Source organism: Lynx canadensis, chromosome D2 (genome assembly GCF_007474595.2).
Source record: "Lynx canadensis isolate LIC74 chromosome D2, mLynCan4.pri.v2, whole genome shotgun sequence".
NCBI lineage: Eukaryota > Metazoa > Chordata > Mammalia > Carnivora > Felidae > Lynx > Lynx canadensis.
This window is the reverse complement of record NC_044313.2, coordinates 5,443,495-5,462,077: the sequence shown is the minus strand read 5'-3', so window position 1 is coordinate 5,462,077 and position 18,583 is coordinate 5,443,495. Positions and strand designations below refer to the sequence as shown.

The 18,583-nt window shown below is 49.0% G+C and overlaps 1 protein-coding gene across 4 annotated transcripts in view; it reads left to right on the top strand.

Annotated features, from left to right (window-relative positions):
- Nucleotides 1-18,583, top strand: part of DOCK1 (dedicator of cytokinesis 1) — a 528,429-nt gene that overhangs the window by 110,163 nt on the left and 399,683 nt on the right. For all 4 annotated transcript variants that reach the window (XM_030333989.2, XM_030333990.1, XM_030333988.1 and 1 more), the window contains exons 17-22: nt 2,595-2,698; nt 3,096-3,279; nt 8,339-8,436; nt 12,605-12,694; nt 13,007-13,107; nt 17,673-17,807. In XM_030333989.2, the coding sequence (XP_030189849.1) occupies nt 2,595-2,698; nt 3,096-3,279; nt 8,339-8,436; nt 12,605-12,694; nt 13,007-13,107; nt 17,673-17,807 (712 nt within the window). The remainder of the gene's footprint in view (nt 1-2,594; nt 2,699-3,095; nt 3,280-8,338; nt 8,437-12,604; nt 12,695-13,006; nt 13,108-17,672; nt 17,808-18,583) is intronic.

Below are 18,583 nucleotides of genomic sequence, written 5' to 3'. Positions count from 1 at the left end.
GAGAGTGACGGCAGCCAGGGGGTCCCTGTCGCCTCCGTGATCGCGATCCGTGACACGCAGGGTCAGAGACAGGAAGAAGTGAGGCCACAATTCCTCCCCGTCCCACCCCCCGGCCCGTCAGCCGCTTTTCCCCTGGACGTGGGCAAGCCAAGGAAACAAGAGCTGGGATTTCTCAGGATGGGACCCGTCCCTGGGGGTTGGGTGATCTACACTCCAGCAACGTGTTAGCAATTCCAGAGGCACTGGCTCCTGTTTTACCAGAACGTGAGCAGCTGTGCAGCTCTGGGTCCAGCTGGCTGGGGGCTGAGTTCCCCTTGCTCCTAGGGGGCCTGGTTGGGTGGGGCAGCCCTGCCTCCCGTGCCCTTGACATCCTGTAAGTTTGTTGCCTGCTCACAATGGCTGCTGACGAGCACGTAATAAGTGCAGTCCGTGGCCTTGACGTCCAGGTGTAGTGTGTTAACGAAAGGTGTGCACTGTTCCTTTGTGCTGCTTTGTAGTAGGATCGGGGAAGCCGTGGGCTGACAGCGGTGGTCATGTGTCCCTTTGAACCCCGGCTGCTTTCATGGAGGCATGTCCTTATTGTTTTCACGTCAGCTCAAGGCTAGAAGCATCTGTTCTTTCTCACCTGAATATTAAGATATTTTATGTTTTCTGATGCCCGTTCACGAAGTTATATTTTGTTTGATTCCTAGGGTCCATATTATTTACCTTCTTCCCTCCCTTTAGTGTGGTTGGTCAGTCATTCATTAATTTATCAAATTAGGTATACCATTTATTGAGCAACTACTGTGTGCCAGGAACTGATGGACACCAGGACTGCACAGATTAATGAGGCACGCTATCTCGTGCAGTGGGGACTTAGGGTAAATATGTTGAGCCCCTGACTCGAGGGGGGTGGATGTGCGCTCCTTCCTTCGTTGACCTCTGTCTTTTCATCTCTAAAAAGAGAATCTGGGATATATAATTTTAAAGATTATAGCTCTGAAACTCAATGTTTTCCATGCTGTACTCACTTGGCATCTTGCAGAACTCATGCTGAATCTGTTTCGTCGGCAGAGACTCCTCATCCGTCCCTCCTGCGCTGGCCCCTGTCCCCCTCACCACCCACTACTCACCGGTCCCCTGGCTTTCCGTCCCCAAAATGGCCAAGCCTGGGCCCACTTGGGGACTCTGCATTTGGCCACGTCTGTTCTGGAAGGTTTATGTCTTGGCTCACGTGTTGTCCCTCAGAGACCTCTTCCAACCACCCAGCCCATCGGGACTGTTCCCGCCATTACCCTATCCCACGTCACTGTCATCGAGTGAGAGAACCAGTTCATTGTCACCTCTCCAAGTAGAACGGATGGGGACCGAGTACCTGATAGGTGGCAGGCACCACTGCTCGGTGCTGGGGAGATAGCAGTGACGCGGACGCAGCGTCGTTTGCCTTCCAAAGGCCAGCGTGTGAAACGAAGGCTGAACGACAGCTCACACACACACACACACACACGTACACACGGCTGGAGCTCCCGACAGGGATGAAGACTGTTATCTCGCTTTGCTCCAGCAGCCATAACAGAATAGACTGGGGGGCTTCCACAATAGGAATGGGGTACTGGAGGCTGGGAGTCTGAGAGCAGGGTGCCAGCACCCTGGGTTGTGGCGAGGACCCTCTCCAGGGTCGTGAACTCACACAGAGGAAGAGAGCTCTGGGGTCTCTTTCTCCTTTTTGACGGGCACTGGTGCCGGAGGATCGGCACTTCACCCTAGTGACCTCACTAGCCTCAAGCACCCGCCTACGGGACACATCTCCACTGTAGTCACGTGGTGGAGGGTTAGGGCTCCAGCCCCAGACTGGGGTGGGGGGGAGGCACACAATTCAGTCCATAGCACTTATGAAGAAAAGCGCATCAGGGGAGGGGAGAGTGTGACCAGTTTCTAATTTACTCTGTTAGAAGGGCTGGTCATCTCGGAGTAGGCGGTACGTCCGCAGAGATTTGAATGAAGTGAGGGAACGAGTCTCATGCTCAGGTACGTGGGGAGGGAGCTTTCTTGCCAAAGAGAACAAATTTACACATCCGTGTGTTCGCCCCACCTGAATTTATACTAGGGGATGCTGTGGGGTAGGAGTCTATTCTCTTGTTCCATATTGATTGCCAGCTTTCCTAGGGAACGGTCTGTCCTTTCTGGACTGTCATCTGCCTCGTGTCTCCAGACCCTGTGGTTCGCACTGGTCTGAGTGTCCCGATGTTAATTAAGCCACACCATCTTCCTTGTTAGCATTTCCCGGTCACTCCCGGTTGCTAGGATTGCAGGCTTGCCTCCATGGCCTTCTTCAACATCATCGTGCTACCCTTGACCTTGGGAATCAGGCTTCAGGTTTGCCGAGGAAAGTCCCGCATGAGATCTTGGTCGCGATAACTTTGAATTTACAAGATTAATTTGAGCTCAAGTGAGGAGCCTTCCTCTGGTTAACTTCGTCCATTTCTCCATTTGTCTGTTTACTGTAATCCAGTGTGGTTTTGTAGTGTTTTCATGAAGGTAGGCCTCGCAGCATTTTATGATGCTAGATTGTCATGACGGCAGTTGATGACGATGATTGGTTTCTCTTGCAGCTAAGGATAAATCTGAGAAAATATTTGCACTAGCATTTGTAAAGCTGATGAGATACGATGGGACCACTCTGAGGGACGGGGAGCATGATCTCATCGTCTACAAGGTATACCACTTTATTGGTGCCGTATGGCTAGTATGGACTCTTTCACCCGTCTCTGGGCTTCCTGGCCTGAGCTGACATTTCCTCTCTTTGTGAGAAAGCTGCTCTCTGGCTACAGTTCGTTATCTAAGTGAACATTGCAGATGACCAGCCTTTTGGCTGTTCCTGATGAGAGAAGATGATGTACGATAAATGTTAACATGAATTAATCTACAGGAATAAGGGAAATCATTAAAATAGTTTAGCAAATGAAAAAGAGCAAATATCATGATGGTTGAAAGGATTGAGGATAGCAAGGGATAGGAAAGAATTAGGTGTCGGTCCATTGTGACTCGTGTTCGACATGCGTGTGTCGGTCCATTGTGACTCGTGTTCGTCATGCGTGTAATTAAACCCACAGGCGGAGGCAAAGAAGCTGGAGGACGCCGCGACGTACCTAAGCCTGCCCTCCACGAAGGCAGAGCTGGAAGAAAAGGCGCACTCTGCCACGGGCAGGAGCATGCAGAGTCTTGGAAGCTGCACCATCAGCAAAGATTCCTTCCAGATCTCAACACTCGTGTGTTCCACGAAACTTACCCAGAACGGTGAGTTTGGGGACAGACCCAAACGGTTCCCTCCCCCACCCGAGTCCTGCTCGTGCCCCCCGTTCAGCAGCGGAAGCTTCGGCAGGAGCAGGATCACTGTCCGTGGGTCATTCACGCGTCCTCCGGGATGGACGGTGTGGGCATCCATGGATTAGCAGGGAGCGTGACATCCATCGCGCTTTAAACTTCACTATAGTTTTGGTCTAAGGATTAACCTTAAAGAGAGATAAACCAGCGGGCTTGCTTTAAAAGAAAGGTTTTTGGCCAAAGGAACACAGCACGGCGTAAGGGGAAGAAAACACGAGACTTGGAGTCAGAGCAAAGACGTGCCTCTGAGCGCTTGCCCTGTGCTAATCCTGGAAGTGACCTTGAACGGGGGCCTCTGACACCGCCTGAACCTCATTTCCTCATCTAGGCACATATGCGGGTGTAATGTCTGTCTCAAAGGGCCTGGCAGGGGTTATGTGAGCTGGAGGGTCTGAGGTGCCCACTCTGTGTACCTTCCCGTCTCCCAGCTACTCACTGAGATAATTACCAGTTACCTTTTTTTTTTTTAATTTTTTTTTTTAACATTTATTTATTTTTGAGAGAGACAGAGTGTGAGCTGGGGAGGGACCGAGAGAGAGGGAGACACAGAATCGGAAGCAGGCTCCAGGCTCTGAGCTATCAGCACAGAGCCCGACGCGGGGCTCGAACTCACGAACTGTGAAATCATGACCTGAGCCGACGTTGGATGCTCAACCGACTGAGCCACCCAGGCGCCCCTTTAGCTTTTTTAAGCTACAGAGTCACCCTCTGTTTTTTTTTTTTCTTTTTCTTGTTTTTATTAAAAAAATTCTTTTTATGTTTATTCATTTTTGAAAGGCAGAGAGAGACAGAGCACAAGCAGTGGTGGGGCGGAGAGAGAGGGGGACACATAATCCGAAGCGGGCTCCAGGCTCCGAGCTGTCAGCACAGAGCCCGACGCAGGCCTTGAACCCACCAACCATGAGATCATGACCTATGCTGAAGTCAGACGCTCAGCCGACGGAGCCACCCAGGCTCCCTCAGTTACCTTTGTTTTTAAAGGTTGGTTTTGGTGGCCTTTCTAATTCCCCTGGCGGTGAGATAAGGCACCGGCTGATGAAGCACACTGAAATGCAGAGTCAGGTGGTGCCTGTGCTGGGCCCGCCGGCTGCCTTGAGTTGTTCCCACCGCTTGCAGAGTCCCCAGCAACGTGGCTGTGTGGCCAGGGGCACCTCTTACTCACAGCACACTGGACGCGGCAGTCCCTTCTGTATACTTCCTACCTTTAAAAATTGCATCCCCCAAATGTGAGCATATCACAGTTGTGCAGGGTGACTTTATGCTCTCTTGAAACTCAGCTGAAAAATCCAATTTGCCCTCTTAGCCACCCAATATGGATTTTGATTATTAATGTTTGTTGCTATCTTGAATTGTGTCCCTGGGGATTGTCTGTAAATCTTGGCAGGAGTCTCGGATTTGCCCGAGGGGTAGTCACTGTTTGGACCTTAACAGGATCAAAGGGGACGGAGTAACCCCCTCCTCTGGAAGTCATGGCATTGGAGTGGAAAGAGGGCTGGGCAGTCGGGTGTACAGGCCCCGTTCCAACTTTCTGGGCCCGCCTTCTCCGCTCCGTCGTATCGCGCTGTTTAGAAGGTGCTTCCTCACTGCTTGGCTCGTGAGTGAGCTGTGCGGGGGAACATGGGGGATGCGTGAAGGCCATTGGGATACGTCTCTCTAATGTCTTCATCATCACGGTTTGCCCTAAGCATTGCCCTAAGCTGGTGGTAGTCAGTAATCTCCGTGAGCAATTGTAAAGCCTTAACTGGGCATCGGGGTTCTGCGTAAGCATGGGGAGGGCTGCAGAAAACACGGGGGACTTGTGCGTTTAGTGCCCAGGGAGCACACGGTCAGCAAGGCAGGTGCTGGTTTGGGACCGCGTTATGGAAAGGATGCCCCCACGGGTCAGACGTTACTTTCTGGATACCACCCTGGTAGTTCACTAGTCTGATGGCTACACCGCCCAGGGCCTCCTTGAACTCAGGGCAGTGGCGGCCTCTCCGGGGAGTCACTGCCCCATGCATGTGACGCTTCAGCTTTCCATTACGTGCTGGACAAAATGAGAGCTGCTGTGTATTGTCATTTTCACTACACAGGACGCCACCGCCTTATGCTTGGGTCACGTTCCAGAAGCACGTTTGGAAGTTGTTATTTGGAACTTGAACATGTTTTCCCCATCCAAACAACGTCCCGAAGAGCAGTTAGGTTGGGAGAGGCTCCCCCACAGAATCCTTCATAACCCACGTGTGGCTGGAGAAGGGGACTGTGAACGAGAACTCTCCAAGGTGTTGGTTAAGTGGCAGCCGTCTCCCCGGGGGGTGATGTTGACCTCTCCTCGCACCTCCTGACTCCTCGGCCGTCATCAGTCACAGGGTAATTCCTTCCCTGGAACTGAGGGAGCGAGCACCCCGCTATTGGCAGCAGCGGTTGCCGGGCAACGAGGAGATTCCGACGTGACGCTCACTGAGAGTAAAGGGGGCATCTTTTGTCTTTCACTGCACACCAGCCGATGATTCCTCTTTTCGGGATGGTGGCGTGGCAGGTGGTGTGCAAGATGGAGCTGCCCCACTTGACGTCTGAGCACTGAGTCCCAGAGTCTCATTCGGGGAGTCATTTTTCTGCAGCCATGATTTGTTCCTGCGAAGTTCCGTTACTTAGGGAAAAGCAGTGGCTGAATTATTCATCGAGGTTTGTATTAAACATCTCTGTTCTCAGCATTACTGGATGCTGTGCGGGATAAAAAGGGAAGTTGAGGATGTGATTCCTCTCCTCAATTAGCTTCCTATGTAATTGGAGAGAAGTCACAAGACGCAGAATTGATCACGGCCAAGCCGCGGTGGCTCCCGGGGATGAGGGCTCGGACAGGGAGCGCTGGTCTGACCCTGCTAGTGGGAGGCTGGTCAAGCTGTTTTCTTTTTTTTTTTTTAATTTTTTTTTTTCAACGTTTATTTATTTTTGGGACAGAGAGAGACAGAGCATGAACGGGGGAGGGGCAGAGAGAGAGGGAGACACAGAATCGGAAACAGGCTCCAGGCTCTGAGCCATCAGCCCAGAGCCCGACGCGGGGCTCGAACCCAGGGACCGCGAGACTGTGACCTGGCCGAAGTCGGACGCCCAACCGACTGCGCCACCCAGGCGCCCCGGTCAAGCTGTTTTCTTAAAACAGGCTCTCCCTCCTTGGAGGTGTTCTTACGCTGGCCGGTTGTACCTTTTCTCAGATTTAAAATACCGACATCAGCCTAAGCCTCCCTCACGCAGGAAGTGCCGCTAACTTTGCGGGAATGGAATCCAGATAAGTAACTAGTTTCCATAAAAAACCACTGGTAACTCTCATGAGGTGGAAATGTCCCTTAACCCTGGCACCTAGGGCATGTCTGGGCAGGATGTGGCCTTTCTCACACTCCATCTTCATTTACGAATGAAAACATGTTAGTTTTCACGATGAATGGCTAAAATCTTTCACTTCCTCATCATCTTGTGGATGGACAGCCACTGCTGTCTGTCTTCATGCTGGGTAGCTCGCTGAGCACTTTCTCCACATCACACCGTTTAAACCTGGCACCAGCCTTCCAGTTGGGCAACGTCGTACCCATCCTTCAGATAGGTAAATTGAGTGAGGTTAGTTGCCCAAGGTCATATGGTGGTGATGTGGCCCAGCGGGCATTCGAGCCTACAGCTTACTCATTGCCCAGTGCTCCTGGGTACCGTCCCTCTTCATTGTCACTGTTCCCCGCCCCCCGCCCCCCCTGCCAATCAGCTGTCCTTGAGGGGAGGGCAAATAAAGGAGAATGTATGTTTTGGTGATCATCACACGAATGCCTTTTGCGTGGTTTAGTCCTTAGCAAGTGTCTTATGTCCCCTGAAATGCTAAAATTATATTGCCAAAATTGTATTTTTCTTTTCATTATGAACTAGGTTTTTTTTTTTTTTTTTTTTTAATGGAGATACTTTGCGTAGCTGACGTTTCTTCCCGATGAGCATAAACAGTCACTTGGAGGCACTTTGCTAATTGTGTTTTTTTTCACGTAATGGGATATTAATATACTTTCAAGTGGAGAATGTGTGGGCACATGTTCTTTCCTAGAGATGCTTTGGATTCTGTCTTCGTGCCTTAAAGAACATCTTGCTGTCTTAAACAAAATCATCTCCGGACATTGTCTTCTGCATTTAGTCTGTAAAAATGCATCCATTCAGTCTGTGATTTTTCTATGAGAAAACAAACCAGATAAAATTCAACCATAGGAGACAAACAGCCATGGTAGGTCAGGCCAGGATGAGGGCAGTGGTTGCCCCATGGTCCAGGCTTCCTGTCACCTTGTAGTTTCTGTACCCGAATGTGCATTTCTTATTTTATGTTATTTAATTAAAAAATAAATAAATAAAAGCCATGTTCTCAGATAGGAAAAAACCCACTTGGTATTTCAGGACCGCACTTGATGGGCCAGGAGCCTTCTTCCAGACCCTCTGCTGGTCTGAATCTACCTTCTTGCAGGTTGAAAAGTTCAGCCCTTTTTTCTTAAGCTCCCGAATGCATTTTTTTTTTTAAGTTTATTTATTTTGAGACAGAGAGAAAGAGAGAGCGCACAAGCCGGGGAGGGGCAGAGAGAGAGGGAGAGGGAGAATCCAAAGCAGGCTCTGCGCTGTCAGCACAGAGCCTGACACGGAGCTCAAACTCATGAACCAGGAGATCATGACCTGAGCCGAAATCAAGAGTCGGACTCTTAACCGACCGAGCCACCCAGGTGCTACACCGAATGCAATTTTAAGCTTCGACCTGGAATCATTTCATGGTAAATGTAGTCGGAAGTCATGTATTCAGCCATACAAGGTGTCGAGTATGTTCTAGAAAGTAATGGAGTTTTTAGCGGGAGGAGGTTTCCAAGCAGGGTTGATCGCTCTGTTTCAAAGTTCTATCGAGAACCTCACCAGACGCGTGACGAAGGGAGACCAGGTTCTTGCCGCGAAGATCTGATGTTCGTTCGTTCTCTGTTTCCAGTGGACCTGCTGGGGCTGCTCAAGTGGCGCTCCAACACCAGCTTGCTGCAGCAGAACTTGAGGCAGCTGATGAAGGTCGATGGTGGCGAAGTGGTGAAGGTAACTCAGACCCCGGGGGTGGCATGGTGTGGTGTTCTTCCATGTGTGGGCGGATCCACGCACTGCCTGCTCGGTAGCATGCGATTCCGTCAGAATCCCTCCGTCAAGTGGCTTCTGGTGGATGTTGACATGCACCTCCACGTGGACAGACTCCACCTTGGGTTCTGGTTGGTAGGGTGGTCTGGCTTCACGGGAAAGGAAACGGGCTTTGGATTCAACCCAGTCTTGGGTTCTGGTTCAGGAGGTCAGAGCACTGAGAGCCTTGTCATGGCTGTTTGCTTCCCGTGTGATCTTGGACTCATTTCTTAACCTCCCACAGAACTCTGAAGAAATGTTAGGTGCCCTCTTGAATCTTCATCTGCAAGATAGGACAGTCAGACTAGGGTGATCCGAGATCCTTGGAGTGCTCCAATTCTAGAATTCTTTTCTTTTTTTTAATGTTTATTTACTTTTGAGAGAGAGAGCGTGAGCAGGGGAGGGGCAGAGAGAGAGGGAGACACAGAATCCGAAGTAGGATCCAGGCTCTGAGCTGTCAGCACAGAGTCTGATGTGGGGCTTGAACCCATGAACCATGAGATCATGACCTGAGCTGAAGTCGGACGCTTAACAGACTCAGCCACCCAGGCTCGTCATCCAAATCTATAATTCTTTTTTTTTTTTTAATAATTTTTTTATCAGAGAATTGTTATTACTTCTGATATTAGAGCGTTCTATCCTGTTTTTGGCCCCGGTGACTTTTCCTTTTATGTAAGGAAACCTGTTTCCGTGTTCAGTTTGCCCCATTTGGCCTGCACACGATCAGCTGGTCCCCACTGGTGGTGTTCTGTGAGCGAGCTCTCTGCCGCCGGGTCTGTCTGTCCCTGGCTCAGTCCTTCACCCTCTGTGAGAGGTGCTTGCAGAAGGAGACCGCCTTATCTCTGTAAAAATTAATTACTTAAAATGGCCTTAATTAAGCAGCAATGTGGTTAACTTCACTATAAATTAATTTGGTTGCACCACTTTCTGAAACTCATTGTATAACCGTTGAAACATATCCTCGCCACTCTTCCAATTTTAATCATCTTTTTAGGTTTTTGTCTGCTACCCCTGGCTTGGACAATGCTAATTGCATTTGAAACTTCTCTGGGTCTTGTAACTTCCCCGATGCAGATGGAAGCTGGGTGAATAAGTGAATGTAACTCGAGGAGACACACAGTTAATGAAATTTTGTGCTTTTTCCTTTTGAAATCCCTGTATCACATCAGGAATTAGCCGTGTTTCTGTTGGCCTATTGTTACACATAAGGAGATGATCTAGAACCATCTTGTCTTGTTGTCCTTCACTCCCCTCACCTAATCTAGTACCAAATCCTGGTGTTCAGCCCTGGAAGTGGTTTTCACCAGCCCCTGTCCTTCCTGTGTGTGCTGGCACCACGGTACTGTGCGTGTGACCTGTCCGTCCATTGCCGGTACATCCTGAGTACCCTGTGGGCCTGGAGAGGTGAACGGACGTGTCTAAGCCACACGGCTGTCAATGAGAGCCAGGGCTGGACGGATTCCCAGCCTGCATGGGGCTCCTTTTACTCTGTTTGAGGACGTCATAGACCGAGTTCGTTCCATTCATTCCAGCCCCCCCCCGCCGCCCCCCACCTTGTGTACATTCATAACTGCTAGTAGGGACATGACATTGAACGGTGGGTTAAGAACAGTGTTTGCTTCTTTGCTAAAAGATGCAGTTGCTCATTTTGGTGGGAGATGAAAAGGGTGACTTGGGGCCTCCAGTGGATAGTCTTAGAAGGTAGGTGTCAGAAGAAGCGTGTTCATGGCTCCATGTGAGGGACTTCCTTCAGGATGCTGGTGTCCCTGTACCTCTGCGGCTCGACGGCCAGAAAAACAAGACTCCGGCTCTCTGCTGCCATGTTCCCGTGCCACTGATCCTGTCATTTGTCTGGGTAGAATGGGTAGAGCTATTGCAGGGGCGCTATGCGAACCGAGACGAGCCACAGTGAACTCACGAGCTGGTGAGTCCATTGGCGGCAACATTGGGCTGTTACCAGATGGCGTGAAGTTTTGACCTTTGCAAAGATTTTCTGAACGGAAAATGATGGGAAATAATACTAAAGTAATGAGGTGATGTGGGCTCCTCCGTAATTGCAGGGTTGGTAAAGCCTTTGGTGGCTGGACCAGAACACCTCTTGGGCAGCAAGGTGGTTTGCTTCCCCTGCCGTTTCATCCCACTTCCTGCGATGAAATCGGTGTGTGTGGGGGTTGGGGGGGGCAGCACAGCAGAATATAATGAGGGTTTATGCACTGATGGGTCTCAGATCTCTTACTAGGTTTGGGAGGATGTCCCCTTTCCTGAGGGAGATACGTAGTGTTGGGTTTGGGGCTGTTGCAACGTTTCACAGCGTAAGGGGGAGCAGTGGGGCAGGCACTGGTTTGGGGAGCAGGTCCGAGTGGTTGGGTTCCTCAGCCTGAGTGCTCAACCCATTTGAGACCCTTTGGGAGGACCTGAAGGCCCTTGTGGTTCTGTGTGTTCTATGCATGGGCTGAGCCATCCGGGAAGAATGTGGCCCAGACATCCCATTCATCCCATTCATGGCCCAGCCATCCTTCTGACACCCTTGCTATGGGGCTGTCTCACCTGTTTTTTGGTTTTTAATAACAGCTTCATTGAGATATAATTCACATGCCATACGATGCACTCTTTTAAGTTTACTTATTTTGAGAGAGAGAGAGAGAGCAAGCTGGGGAGGGGCAGAGAGAGGGGGAGAGAGAGCATCTGAAGCATTCTCCAGTCTCCGAGCTGTCAGCACAGAGCCCGACGCGGGGCTCGAACCCACACACTGCGAGCTCATGACCTGAGCCGAAGTCGGACGCTTAACCGACTGAGCCCTTCATTCCTTTTTATGGCTGAATAAGAACCATCCCAACGTATGGCTATGCCCCAGTTGTTCTCTCAGTTATCAGCTGGTGGACATTCGGGTGGTTTCCCCATTTTGATGTCTAGGAGGAGAGCTGCTGCGAATATTTGTGTACAGGTTTTTGTGTGGACGGGTGTGTTCCATTCACTTGGATACAAGCCTACGAATGAAGAGGTTCCCGTGGCGAATATACGTTTAACCCTTGGAGGCACTGTCTAAGCGTTTTCCAAAACCATCATGCTGTGGTACATTGCCACCAGTGATGTGCGAGGCGTCCGTTTCCTCCGCTTCGTTGCCCGCCCCATACTTCCAGGATCGCTCATGTCTCGATGGTAGCATTCTCGGTGGGTGTGCAGTGCTAGCTGCCTGTGGTTTCGATTTGCGTGTCCCTGTCGCTTCTCGGCCTTTTGGCTAAGATCAAGTGCGATTTGCATGCCCCTAGTGACTAATGATGATGTTATCTTTATTTGATTCTCTTTTACGCCAATATTCTGTCATGTGGCACACTGCCTGTTCTCGAACTCCTCCACAAACAGGGAACTCATTACCTCCAAGATGGCCTTTCCTGGTCCGTTTGACGCTTCTCTCGGGGGAGGATGGGGATGGGCTTGGAAGACAATGTCCAGTGTGACATAACTTTGGAATCGTGCGATTTTTTTTTTTCTTCCCTTAATTAATTGATGGTGGTTTGTCATTCTATGCTCTGATATTTACCTGGTGAATTATAGTAGGCTATAAGAGGAATTTCCAAGTTGCTCTTGAATAAGACGCGCTTCTTGGCGCCCCAGTTTTAGAGTCTCACACCTCTTCTGTCCTTGGGCATCTGGGCCTGTGGAAGGTCCTTTATTACTCTCAGCTGGAAGCGTGTCTCTCGGTGACTTCTGCCCCCTCCCTAGCCCCGGTCCTACACTCGGAGTCCGGGACGAGGCCGACCCGGTCTTCGCAGAGCTGGTGTTGAGTTCTTTGTCGCCAGCCTGGTAAAGACCAGGAAAAGGGGTGGAGAAGACCGAAGGGGTGGGGACTGTCAGGCATGTCCCTGTTGCCAGGCCTCCTCTGCTTGGCTCAGGCTGCCCTGTCTTTGCTGTGCATTCACTCATCTCAGATTTTTGTCTTGTGCCTTGAGTGGCTCGGAAAAGTCCCCGGAGCGCACAGCTTCTTTGGTGACTTCTGCGGGAGATGGGTGTTTGCGTATAGATGGTAGCTATTCTAGGTTGGGGGAAAGCTGCGTGAGTTTACTTGGTCTGCTGAGATTTGGTGTATCTCCAGTTCCTCCAGGACACCTTGGATGCCCTCTTCAACATCATGATGGAGAACTCGGAGAGCGAGACCTTCGATACGTTAGTGTTTGACGCTCTGGTAAGGAGCCTCTATTTTCCATCTGTTCCGATGTTTGGGAGGCTTTCATGCTGCAGCCTATGAAGCTGGGGGAGGGCAGCGATCTGAGAAGTGTTTTCAGTTGTAAATCCCATCAAGGCATTGGGTTTGAGAGGCGGGGAGTAGCTTTCAGCAGAACGTTATAGTTAGGCCAATATCATTTCTGGAGTAAGAAGAGGTAACTTCCGAAGATGTTCTTGTTCATTGATTCCCACCACAGCGCAGGTAATTCAGATGAGGATTCCAGAATGGCTCATGTTATCTTGCTAATGAAAATATTGATGAATTTAACAGGTATTTATCATTGGACTAATTGCTGATAGAAAATTTCAACATTTTAATCCTGTTCTGGAAACCTACATTAAGAAACACTTCAGTGCAACATTAGCCTACACGTGAGTTCATTTTTGTATGTTTATCGTTCAGTGTCTTTTTCATATGCTTTTGTCTGTGATCGTACATCCCCCTCCCCCTGCCCCCTCCCCCAACTCTGAATTTCCTGGGATAATTTTTATTACTGTTTCCCTTATAACAGACCTAAACATCTTGTTGAAAGAAGATACGCAATAAATTACCATAACGTTCTGGAATAAATTCTGGTTCTCCTCCATACCTTCCATTTGTCTTTGAAATTTTCAGTTTATGTTCGATGAAACTGATCTATGGATGCAGGGTGCCTGCCTCCCCGTGGCTTCCTGACCAGCTTTTGGCGAATGAATAAATGGATGTGTTCCTGGTTTGAGATGATTGGTTGTCTAATGTGGATACAACTCAGTTCTCAGTAGAGCTTTTTGCTCTTCAAAGAGGGCCTTCCTTTTTGTTCTAGATGCTTCAGCTGTAATGGGCTTGGGTTCTGACTGCCAGCCTAGCTGCTCTTAACCCTCTCGCCATGTCCCCATACCTGCCCCTCTGGGTGCCTAGTAAGCAGGCAGAGCAAATGTGTGAGATCCCGGCCTGAGAGGTGGCTCACTGGGTGTTGACCAGCACAGTCTAGGAACCCTGCTTAACCCACAGCACTGTCACTTCCAAGTTCACATTTCTTTTCTTTCTTTCTTTTCTTTCTTCTCTTTCTTTTCTTTCTTTTCTTTCTTTCTTTTTTTCTTTCTTTCTTTCTTTCTTTCTTTCTTTCTTTCTTTCTTTCTTTCTTTCTTTCTTTCAAGCTTTTTTATTTATTTTGAGAAGGTGGAGGGGAGAGGGGCAGAGAGAGACAGTGGGAGAGAGGGGTGGAGAGAGAGGGAGAGAGAATCCCAAGCAGGCTCCACCCTCCGTGCAGAGCCCGACGCGGGCTCCAGCTCACAAACTGCGAGATCATGACCTGAGCCGAAATCAAGAGTCAGACGCTTAACCTATTGAGCCACCCTGGCGTGCTGAAAGTTTAAATTTCTTAACCTCTTTGGGCCTCAGCGTTCTTATCAGTAAAACAGGCACGTCTTAGGGTTTCTTGAGAATTTCAATGAGTTATTACATGTTAAATGTTTGGAGTAATCCTTGGTGCTTAGAAAGCACTAAGCAATATTTAGGTTTCATTATTATTATAATACTTCTGAGGAGTTACTCCGTCTCTCTTACCAGGGGATTTGTTGGCATTTATTTAAACTTTTAATTGTGTGAGTTGCAATTAAAAAAAATTTAAATAATTTCTTTAAGAAAATTCCCCACCGTAGAATCACTAGAGATGATTGTCTTTAGTGCCAATAACTTCAGTCAAAGCTCTCGTGTGTCTGGGGCGTATCTGTTTCCTTGCCTGCATGCAGCCATGAACATAAGGCCGGAGGTCTGATGCTGGCTCTTTGTATGACGTCAGTCATTCTGTCCCTTGGCCCTTTCATGTCTGCCGTGAGTGCATGTCTATTGCAAGGCGGTGGGCAGAGCCCCAAGTGGGCAGAGACCTGCCACATCCTCACGTACACAGAACCAGCTGTGACAAGTCCTTTGTGCTTGCTGATAAATGTTCGTTTCAGACGGTTTGTTCTCTTAGTGGAGATGCCCATTTTGTGCTTTGGGCAGTCCCTTTCAGACCGTGAGGAGGGCTGACCGAGCGGGGCCGTCTTGCTAGGGCGGACGAAGCAGGGTTTGCGGAAGTGGCCTATGAGCTGCTCCTCATGGGGCGGGATCTCCCTACGCATCACGTTCACACTCCTGCTTCTTCGTGGAATTAGGACCAAATGGCTCTTCTCGGATTAGCTTTTGTATTAGAATTTCAGGAAATCAGCTCAGTGAGTGAGCTTGCCATGTTGTGTTCCAGATCTTCTGTTGGCATCGCCCATTCTGTGCCTTTGCCATAGGAGGCCAAGTGAAAGTCAGGGAGTCTTTGGAGAAACAGAAGTACCATTTTATCTTTAAGAGATGATGGGACGGAGTTGAGAATCAGTATCCTCCCATCCAGCCTCTGTAATATGCTGAAAAGCAGATTCATTTTGGAAAATAAGTGTTCTTTTGTTTTGTGTTTTGATTTTTAAGCGTTTATTTATTTTTTGAGAGACAGAGAGGGTGTGAGCGGGGGAGGGGCAGAGAGAGAGGGAGTCACAGATTCCGATGCAGGCTCCAGGCTCTGAGCTGTCAGCACAGAGTCTGACGCGGGGCTCGAACCCACGGACCGGGAGCCGAAGTTAGTCGCTTAACCGGCTGAGCCACCCCGGCGCCCCTCTTGCCATGTTTTGGTAAAGAAGCAATCCCAAGTGGTTTCTTAGTTCGAATTTGAGAATTTAAGCCTTGAAATACCAAAGGAGGTAACTGATTCACGCAGTTCTAGCCAACTCGTGGAAAGTTGTCTCTGTGTTAATGGTCTCTGGGCCAGGGGAAATTCTGGCGCTGGGTATCCTCACGGAGGGTCTCCCAGCCACTGCCCCTCTAGAAGCCTGGGCAGGCACAGATGGAGCTTATACTCTCTCCCAGACAGTTCCTTTACCTCTTCCCTTTGGTAACGTGGAGATCTTCAGCCCTCTCCGCAAAGAACCCCAAGACAAGAAACGAAAGGTGACTGCAGCAGAGGACCTCTCAGTGCCCCACCTCCACCGCGGGCGTGGTCTGGGTGCGGGAGCCCCGCAGAGTCACCGGTGATGCCGATGGGGCAGGCGATGAGGGCGGACTGGTCCTCCAGGAAACTAGCAGAGCTTCTTTCTGGCCGCAGAGCTACTTTTCCCGGAGCTGGTCCAGGTCTTGCCTCTGCTCAGCGGATGCTGCATTTGGTCTGCGCCTCTCAGCGAGTACCAAGGGCGCTCCGTGTTTGTGCCATTACAGACGGCCTCGCTCATGCGGATGTGGCTCTTTTGACATCCTTCCTCATTTACTTTCTGGTTCTGGGTCTTTCTTTTTGCAGATCATTCCATTAATTAATTAATTAATTAATTATCTGTTGGGAACATTCCCAAAATGTGTTCTGTGGAATTTCTATTTCTATTTCTTGAGGTATCAATGGGTTTAATAAGAAAAGGTAGTCTGGCCAATAAGCTTGAAAAAGTAAGTTAAATCAGGTGAAACGGATTTTCTGGCAGGACCCTAGATGTCTTCTGCTGTGCCTCGAGGGCCACCGGAAGACACATGTGGTGAGCTACCCTCCCACCGTGGGAGCCAGGGAGCCACTGGGGAGAGGACCTCTCCGGCCCAGATTCTTCCTAACACCTTGCTCGGGTGCCCCTCTCCTACTTGGAGAGTGAAGAAACTCTCAAGTTTCTTTACTAGGGTTCTGCAACCTGATGAGACTTAGCAATGACTTCCCATCTGCTTGGTCACCCAGAAAGCTCCCCCCTCCCCGCTCCTTAAATGTTTATTTTTGAGAGAGAGAGAGAGAGAGAGCGTGTGAGCAAGAGTGGGGAGGGACAGAGAGAGAGGGAGAGAGAGGAAGTGAATAAGGCTCTGTGCTGACAGCAGAGGCTGATGCAGGGCTCGAATCCACGAACCATGAGATCACGATCTGAGCCGAAATCGGCCACTTAACCGACTGAGCTGCCCGGGCGCCCCTTGAAAGCTTTTTATTGTGGTTTATCAGGACAGTGGTTACTCTTAGGGCTATTCTGAGGTCATCCTTAATGCAAGTTACAGTTGCTGTTACGGGTATCTTACAATAATCTCGACTAACAGTCTGGGTGCGTACGGGCTCACAACTTAGCTGGAAATGCTGGCCGTGCCCTACCAGGTTATCTTTATGAGCATAATGAGTATGTTAAAAAGTCACAGTGAATTCTTGTTGATGGGAAGTTGGGGCTCATAGAAGTTTGGCCGATGGTTGTTGGACAGACTGCACATTTGTGGCTAGTTTTTGAATTATAGTGCGGCCCAATACACCAAAACCAGAAACCACGTTGAAGTTAAGCTAGCTGTTCTTTTATGATTCAGAAGCATTGCTTCAGGGTCAGCCTTCTGATCAGTGAGCAGTGATTATTAGTTTATGGGCCAGTAGTAGTAGAAAATGTAGAAGTTGGGGGCAGAATTAAAAATTCACCGTTGCCACGACTGCCTCTATCATTTGAAAATAAATGGCATGCTCCGTGTTAAAAAAAAGAAACATTACAAAAAGCATTACAAAAACATATGTGGCTATGAAGAAAACCTCTTCAATTTTATTTAGCATTGGGGAAGCTAGTGTATCTATCTAAGCCTGGGTTTCTTCATTTATACGTTAAGGGTAACATACCTGCTATTATACCCAATTATTATACCCTAAAATAATACTTGCCTTATTGGGCTTTTGTGAAGCTTAAGTTACATAATACATTTAATGCTTAGAAAGACCTCTAAAACTTAGAAAAAAAAGGCTGGTTTTTGTTCAGATCTCTCTCCTCTGAGTGTTATTTTATGGCTCACTTTTAATCTGTTTCGAACGCATTTTATAAATAGGCATCTACGGATAAGTGTGAACCAAAAGAAGAATGGCCCACTTATGTGTTTCTGTCCCAATTAGGAATTGAGGTGTTGTAATTTTCTGAACGCGTTAATTGATTTGTGATTCTATTACGAATAGGAAGCTGACAAAAGTTTTAAGAAACTATGTGGACAATGCGGAAAAGCCGGGAATAAACGACCAGCTGTACAAAGCGATGAAGGCCTTGGAGTACATCTTCAAGTTCATCGTGCGCTCCAGGATCCTGTTCAATCAGTAAGTGTCACCCGTGCTGGCCCTCCTAGGGAATTTTAGGCGATCTTTTACTTCCTTTCTTCTCCTTCTCTGTTCCCCTCTCTCTTTTCCCTCTTCTTTCCCTTCTCTCTCCTTCTTCCTCCCTTTCTTTGCTTTCTAGCATGGCAGAGCAGTAATAGATAGCCGTGCCGGGTTGGGGTCGCCCACTCTTAGGGTAACTGCTCCCCAGGCTGTGAAATGCGAGCACAGGTTTGAACAGCAAGCTCTGTTCCCAAGTCTGAAATGTGTGCGTGTGAGTGAAATACTGACCGCTGCTGTATTCCGAGTTTATCAGAGGTAGTGCAGGGTGTACACGAAGGGCTCTGAAGTTCGTGCCAGTGTATCCTTCGATAGAAAAAAAGCCTCAAGAGAGCAAACAGTTAAAATACGCAACAACGTCAGAAGGCTAAAACCAAGTTAAATTGCCTCCCTTGGGAAGACTGGAGCTTCGGCTCTTTCTTTCCTTCAACCACAATAATATTTTGCTTCTGGAGAGAGATTCTCACGTGTGGAACTTCCAGGTGAATGGACTTTCAGGTATTGAGGTCAGTGACCTGTTTCTCATACTTTGTGGATGAATGTGTGCATTGTTTTTGAACCTTAGAGTGGATTGGGGGTGTTGGCGACTTTCTTTTTTCGTAGAGAGAGATAATCTTTTTCCAAGTGTCTGTGGTTAAGAGCTGTGCTCAAGCCAGAGTTTCCCAGTTAGCCCACGATATGGAACTGCGTGACTGAAGAGATGTGCGAAAGGGGTAGAC